General features: G+C 35.2%; 1 protein-coding gene across 1 annotated transcript; it reads right to left on the bottom strand.

The window, feature by feature from the left end:
• Nucleotides 1-1,170: 1,170 nt before the first annotated feature.
• Nucleotides 1,171-2,957, bottom strand: LOC100246135 (transcription factor MYC1). The gene has a single exon (XM_002279937.4). It carries the CDS (start codon nucleotides 2,751-2,753, stop codon nucleotides 1,347-1,349), a length of 1,407 nt encoding a protein of 468 aa, XP_002279973.1. The 5' UTR covers nucleotides 2,754-2,957; the 3' UTR covers nucleotides 1,171-1,346.
• Between the last annotated feature and the right edge of the window lie 5,481 nt (nucleotides 2,958-8,438).

Genomic DNA, 8,438 nt, shown 5'->3' with positions numbered 1-8,438 from the left:
ATTTAGAATGTGTTAAATGAGCTTCTTCTTCATGCTAATCCCTCAAATGCCAGAAAACCAGCCAGACAAACATATCTTTGTAGACATATATTTGCAAGATACATGGAATTAAACTCATGCTCCTACTGATCTGAAAATGGATCAATCTTAAGGTTGAATGTTCTTTGTAGACATATATTTGCCAGACAAACATATCTTTGTAGACATATATTTGCAAGATACATGGAATTAAACTCATGCTCCTACTGATCTGAAAATGGATCAATCTTAAGGTTGAATGTTCTTTGTAGACATATATTTGCCAGACAAACATATCTTTGTAGACATATATTTGCAAGATACATGGAATTAAACTCATTCTCCTACTGATCTGAAAATGGATCAATCTCAAGGTTGAATGTTCTAGATGAATCAAAAAGCTTAATCACAAAGCTCTAAGAAGTTGTTAGTGTATAATTCATGCTTAAATGCGGAAGTCTCAACAAATTATGGAAAGAAAATTGTTCAAGAGTATGATCATAACAATTTAAAATTTTAAGAAAATTAACTTTCTAACATCGTGTCTGAGTTTCATTTAACATGTTTATTATCCCAATTTATTAAGTCATGTGTAAGCTTAGAGGGGATAACCCTCGATTTATTTGCCAAAAAATGTCTATTCAAAGTGTGATAGTAATAATTTAAATTATTAAGAAAATTAGTTTTTTAACATGGTATCAGAGTCTTGTTTAGCATATTTATTTCCTTAATTGATTGAGTCGTGTTCGACTCCAAAGGGGATAATCCACAATTTGCTTATTTCCTTGGTTGATTGAGTCATGTTTGAGTCCAATGGGGATGATCCACAATTTGTTTACCAAAAAATGTCATTTCATCTAAAGCACATATGACTATGAGACCTACGTTAGGGAGGGTGATACCCAAATAAGCAAGGAGTATACCTTATAGAATTAAATTTTAATAGTTCAAATTTTTAAGAAAATTGGTTGTTTAATAAAAGGTTGTCTGAGGATTACGTAAAAAAAAAACGATTCTCATTGCTCTAAATGAGAATTTCCACAAAAAAATTTCATCATTACCGAGTGTTCCATTGCCCCAATTGTTTGTGAGAGAGCTTAGAGTTGATTATCAAACGTCAATTGCAGATCCACATTCAACAAGACAGACATCTCAACAAGGTTAATTTGGAGTTCCATTCATATATTAATGGAAGATTAGAAAGCTTAGTCAACTTCCTCCAGTTCTACACTTCGACAGATGCATATACATACATATATATCTAAAGTAGTCAAGACAGAAAGTTGTGGTGATTGAAAATAAGCTTTCTGAAGATGATCAATACAAACTTACTGCATTCTTTTGAGTATTGCAGTCCTCATGGACTCTTCACTCGTCAACCCTTCGGGGATTCTGACCACAACATCTTGAAGCATCAGCTCCTTGACGCTGGATACGCTTGCGTGAAGAACTCGAAGATCCAGGTCTCGAAGTGCATCCATTAAGATTGCAGAAGGGTAATTTAGATCGGGACACTGAACCCTTATCATGGCTTCAGACCCTATAATCTTCACGTCTACTTCCATCCTAATTGCACCATAGCTTGAAGATGATCTTCCATGATCAACAATGCTGGTTGTGGTTGTGCTTTGATTATCATACATCTCGGCTAGACACGCCTTTGGTTTTCGCACTTCTTCTCGGAGTTTTGTTTCCAAGTCGTCAATTTTGGTTTTGAGCTCATGGATGTATGAAACTGCATCTGCAAGGAGAGATGCTTTGTCCATCCTCGACACATTGGGGACGACTGCCCGGAGCGCATAGAAGCGGTGGTTAAGCTTCTCCCGCCGCTGCCTCTCCGCCTCCACGTGGTTTAGAGGCATCTCTCGCCCGGTTGCAGGCTTTCTTCCTCTCTTCTTGGGCCGGATGTTCTCCGTCAATGCCGAGGCGAATGGTTCGTCGGAATCAGAATGCCCGGAATCAGAAGATGACCTGCCTACGGTGGTGCCGGCGTCTTTCTTATCATGGTCTTTCTGTTGCTTACCTTCGTGGCTCTCTCTTTGAACTCCTGAGGCTGCTCCAATGTCGAAGATGGAGAGGTTGCGATCCGGTATTTGGATTTGGCTCACCTGGGTGGATGGCTTTGAGCCGAATAGGGATTTGGCTAACAAGACCAGACCCCAGTCTTCCTTGATCATATCTAAAGAACCCAATTCCAGTACGCCACATGAGGTTGAAACACACAACAGAGTCCGAATCCCATTCATTCGAGCTTCAGTCACTCTTTCACAATCATAGCATTGTAGCTCACGATCAGTCAGCCACACAAAGGCGCCGGAGCTAAACACCCTGCCCAGAACCCCATCTCCGACCACAAATGACTTGGTGACAGACACCATGTAGTACCACTCCCAGGTCGCCACATCGCCATCCATGGATCCATCAATCTCCGAGCTATCGTGGAAAAGAGCATGAATCCCTCTGTTCACTTTCTTCCTCTCCAAATCGAACCCGAACAGCGGCTGGCTGAGCTTGTTGCAGTCCTTCGACCCAAGGTCCTTGTTGCAGTAGCCATCAGCCCATGACAACACATGGTTTCCATTGGGATCCTTCGCCGGCTGCCAGAAGATCGCATAAGCCCACCACTCCGGGCGGTTCTGAATGATGAAATGGAGGCGTTGCTGAAGCGAGGGCGTGTTCTCCTGACAAGCATGCAGGAAAGAAGATGAAGAAGACGAAGAGATTATATCTTCCATAACCGATTAGCTTCTCGATCGACTGCGGCACTCAGCTCAACGCTCCTGCCTTGCTTTGCCTTTGAATGATACAAAAGGAAAGAAAAAGAGAGAATGGATGAAACTGACGATGGGTTCTGAGATAACAATGTTCGGACCATTATAGGACATCGTCTTTGGTAACTGTTTGCTTACTGTTTTTAGTACTTTTCTCAAACACTATTCTCCCACCATTTTCACGTGAGGATTGTCCCTTATTTGATAGACCCCTGGAAAGAAGGAGTGGATGATCACATAGTGGGCCTCATCCTTGTCATATCACCACTTTTTCTATCATAGGTTTGCTCTGTTTCCTTGAATTTTTATTGACTTCCGCCTACAATACACCTTTCATCTCAATTCAATGTCTCTTTAATCTTAATCTACTTATTTTTAAGGTCATGAACAATAACCATATACGATTCAGGGCATGTTTACACATTTTTGAAGAAAGCTGCCTTCTTTGTTCTGGAACATGGGCTTATACCACAACACCTAACATATGTTCCAATTCGATTTCGTATTTGAGGCGAAAAGGCAACAGCACGTGGCTATGAGTCATCTCTCAAAGGGTCTTGATTGAATATGTTCGAGCCATTAATTTTAGTTCATTGTCCTTCAAATCAGAAATCTCAGACAAGTGAAGAGCATGCTGAGTAAAATATTTGAGAACAATTATTAAAATTAGGTTTCAAGACTGGAATCTGAAGAACAACTTTCTTATCCATGATCTTCGCGCACGGGAAGCCATCCATTCTAGAATTCCTTTGAGTACCTCTCGTGGGAAAAGGATCCTGCCAAAAAGGAATGTACGGATTGAAATTCATAACATTAAAAAAAGATACGGACCTTCTCCCTAAGTTGTTTCTTTTTGACAAATTATTTCTCTTTCAAAGGATTCAATAAGAAATATTTGAATCTGATTCTGTTCATCCAAACGCGGTGTGAGGTATCAGGTATGCTAAAGAACTGTTCTAATTTCATGGAATTACTCATCATACAAAAAAGGAAGGACAGATTTTTCTGTTGCTGAAGTTAAGGGGGTCGTACAATCCAGAGGCATAGGCACAAAGAAAGAAAAGATGATTAAAGGGTGGCTAGTGGGTTACCACTTACCACTGGCCACCACAAGGTACACGGCAGAAAATCAGAAGACATGTAGGAAGGCAGATATTTTCATTGGCCACAACTTTGGTCATTATTCAAAGCTCATGACTCACTCCCACAGTCCCTCGTACACCGTCCACCGCATTTTTCTTAACTTGATGACTCGAAATGGAAAAAAATGATGCGAAAATAGCTGGTTTTTCCCCAACTTCTAGTTATCAATTCAACTCTGAACGCGACCAATCGTCCACAAATCTAGCCCAGACCGTGCGTTCATAAAATGGATCTTTCCGTATTCGGTGGGGTATAGGCCCCCTGAACGAATACATGTGAAACTCGCCCCTTCGAGCCAGGCTTGAGACACCAAAAGGATAGACTTTTGTTTAATAGTACCAAAGGCTAATATCAAGGACAACTGATGTTGTCCTTCTCCTAAGGCCATGAATAACGCCTGTTTTATATGTTGTTCCATGTTACATTGAACCAGGTTCAGTGAACCAGAACCAGGTCCAATGAACCATGCCAATTCACTATGAGAAGAAAGTGACTTATTTGTTCTTGCCAGAACTATCACCATTCCCTTGTTAACAAGCCAAGACCCACTCTGTCCCTTCTTCGTCACTGATTATGGTTCGGACATTTTCATCTTGAAATTGTCCTTTCTATTTTTGGCCTTTGACTTCCATTGTCCCGTATTTTTATAAAATATAAATGTGACCATATTATAAGAAAGGTAACCATTTTGATATCATAGAATTTCCAATTATGCGCTATTTCAACTTCAAATTTTCCTAATCATAAAAAGAATCTCAAGACTTTGATAAAATTTGTATATCAGAATTTTATCTAGACTCAAACCACCACCAACCGAGCACCGGGACCGTACCACCACCAACACCGGTACGGCACCCACCACGGGTGACTTGGGGATGGGAGAGAATGGGAGAGATTCCAAGTGGATCACGGCATCCGATGTGGGATCATATGCTTGAGATTGTAGTTGACAATCACACTTTGTTTTCCAGTAGGGACATCAAAAATCGAAGTGTCATGATTATCCCTGTCCTAGTCAAATCTTAGCGCTGTTTATCGAGCAAGATTCCAACGTGGGCCATTCTCCCAACTATAAATAAAATCAAAAGAATAAATAAAGATTAAAAAATTAAAAAGAGGGAGAAAAGGAAAAGGAAAAGAGAAAGGGAGGAGACACACATGAAGTGGACCGCCGAAGTCATACGTTAAAATTTTCGGAAAGATTTTTGAAGAGAGCAATAGCATACAAGTCAATAAACCCTAACGACATGTCATGGCTGAGCATTACCTCCCCATGTTGTCTTGACAATTACATTCAGTCTCGCTTTTCAATCACGCCTCCATGCGTTACCACTTCTATATATTATTATAAGTCATATAATCTACTTGGCTCTAATAATACTACGGCTCGAAGTTATTTTTCCGAATCTATATCAAAAAGGTCATCCATCAATCAAATGATATCATGCATTTAATCAAATTCTCATTAGTTCAGGTTCATGTCCTAATCAAATTCTCATTCGTTCGGGTTCATGTCCCAAATCTAGATGTTTTATATTTCCTACATCACATATTAATATTCTATCTCGGACTTCATTTTTCTTATATTTTATATGTCTAATCATCACACATTTTAAATATTTGAATTAAAAATTTGATACCAACCAATTCATTTTTCCTATCTATTTATATAAAAAATAATGTTATTTGATATGTCAAAAATAGTATTTTTTTTTTTTTTACATTCCAACATATAACAAACAACAAAACTAATTATAAGAGTTATAACATAGGTGAAACAAAACTAATTTTGATTGTCATTATATTTAAGTTATGTTTGATTGATAAGATATAACAAGATGTGACATGTATATCTCAAGTGTTGGTAAATCAGAGGGTTAGAAGGGTTGATCATATCCATCAACTTCATGTGTGTTCAAATATCGTGGACACTTAAGTGAATGTACTATAAGATTAAGATATGCGTCTTTCATAATAGCAATTATTTTTAAAAGAGTTTATAGCACTTAAAATTTTACAATAAATATATATATATATATATATATATATATCCTAAAGTACCATATTCAATGTGATATCTTATATTATATTTTGTTTTTTAAAAAAAATAACATGGAATATATATTATTTGTTTATGTATAAAATATTATATTATAATATTTTTTATTTAAAAAATAAATTTTTTCTTATATTTAATAATATTCATAATTAAAATATTTAAATTTTATAAATAAAAATTTTTATATTATGTTTTCAATATAAAAAATAATATATATTATAATATTTTTATTCTTGAATTAGCAAAACGTACAATGTGAATATCAAATTACTTGACAATTCCAACCATTGATCGTTGATCAACAGTGTCTTAATTTTTATTTTTATTTCAATTTTCAATACACTTATAATTTGGTTAGGATCACGGAAAAGTATAATTAACTCAAATTTAAATAATTGAGTCATAATCATATTAGGATGTCCTATAAATTCAAACAATTCAACATGATAATGAGATTCAAATAGTGGAGAATAGAACTAAATACATGTCTTAGAAATTAACATAAAGAATTTCAACAATTTCTCGTAAATATGTAAAAAATCTTAGTTAAAAAATCTTAGTTCTATCATTTTATATACGTTACATCTCATAATCGGTGGTGTACTTTCAAAATATATTTATATATATATATATATATATATATATATATATATATATATATATATATATATATAAAAGTATATGTTATACTATTGTCGAACCTGGTTAGACAAATTTAAACTCGATACATTTATTAAAAGGATTCGCTCAAGTAGAATAAAAACAAAATTAAAGTAACCAAATTCAAAGTAATTAACTATACGTCATTTTCAAGATACATGTGTTGGGTGGTAGTGTCAAAACTGGGCCCTCCGTATGTCTATACGAGCCCAAATTTTAAATATTACGTCCACTTCAAAGGACCTGGACGCACCGCCCAACTGCCTTGTACGATGACAAGCAGAAGGCAAACGGTGCCCCAATAGTTCGGTCAATCAAAGATTTTCCCACATGAGAAAAGGGAAAAAACCATGAGAAATGTGGGCGGCTTCTAGGCGATGCCCGAGGGGACACCGCAAATTCCTTGTGTGCGTCTTCAGTTGTATTGCATTTGCATGTAATAATATTTTAAGCCACACATATTGCACGTTGTTCATTTATGTGGGTGCGGAAATTATCACTTGGGATTATGCACTGAACCAGCCTCGTGATTAGACCTCATGCTAAGCGTGCATTTGAAGCAGTTTTAATCATGGCGTTATCACTCTCCCACCCGTGAAAGCTTGTTTTCAAACTCTTGCCCTCCATGATTTGAATTCGGTTTGTTTTATTAAAATCTTTCGACTGTTTTCTATGGAACCGGCGATGCTCAACTCTCCACATACTCCTTGCTCCACACGTGGGCCGTAGACTTCTGTTGCTGAAATCAACTAATTTGGTTCTCCAACATGCATATTTGTAGTAGACTTATAATATTAAAAGCCACAAAAACTATTAACTTATTAGACAGGTTATATACACCGAGACGAATTTGATCCACACCTAATTATACCCGATTCAAGTCCATGAAAAACATGTTAGGTTAAAGTTGTATAGAAGAATCACACCAAACTTTGTCATCTCTAGATATAATCTTATTTTGACGTTTTTATCTTTAAATTTTTTATTTAGAAAAATATATCTATGAAATATGAATTAAAAAATTGTTGATGGGTAATTTTGTCCTATAAAAATATTATATTTAAAAAATTGTTAAAAGGTAATTTCATAAAATAAAAAAAAAATTTATATATTTTTAACATGAATAAAGTTAGAACACACATAAAAAAAATATGATGAATACATTTTTAATCATAGGTGGGAAAGCACTAAGATGGGGATCGAAAATGGAAAGCCGCTTAAATTTGCACCCTTAAATGATGTAATTTGACCACTAACCCTTTGAAGAACAAACATGATTGGCGAGTTTATTTCACATTCTAAACTAATGATGACAAGAACTTAATTAAAGTCACAAAGTTAGGCATAATCTTATATAATACGCATTAGGTAAATATCTTTTTACACTGTGCTTGTTAAATTAATTTAATAACTTATGATGTGTTTAATAAAACTTAATACTTATTATTTAATAATTTAAGTTGACTTTAAGTTTAATTGTACTTGAGTTGTTAATTTAAAATTTATTATTTGATTTTTATTTTAATTATTAAAGTTGTTTGATAAAATTAACTTAAAACTTATTCTAAATTATCAAATTAATATATTTATCTTCATAAATTATAATTAGGATAAAGGAGGTCGAGTATTATTGAAGGTCAAGGAGTAGCAAAGGAGATCGAAGGTAGGTAAGGTAAATGGGATTAAAAAGATAAAATGAAAATATAAATTTAAGAATAAGTTAATTAAATCATTTTAAGTTATTAATTTGACGTACCAAATACCCATTTAATATAATTTAATAACTC

The sequence above is a fragment of the Vitis vinifera genome, chromosome 2 (genome assembly GCF_030704535.1).
Source record: "Vitis vinifera cultivar Pinot Noir 40024 chromosome 2, ASM3070453v1".
Lineage (NCBI taxonomy): Eukaryota > Viridiplantae > Streptophyta > Magnoliopsida > Vitales > Vitaceae > Vitis > Vitis vinifera.
The sequence above is the reverse complement of the archived record's forward strand: the minus strand, read 5'-3'. Positions and strand labels throughout refer to the sequence as shown.

Bases quoted from the DNA above. Each gene is read 5' to 3' on its own strand.
- LOC100246135 (XM_002279937.4), bottom strand. From the start codon at position 2,753: ATGGAAGATATAATCTCTTCGTCTTCTTCATCTTCTTTCCTGCATGCT.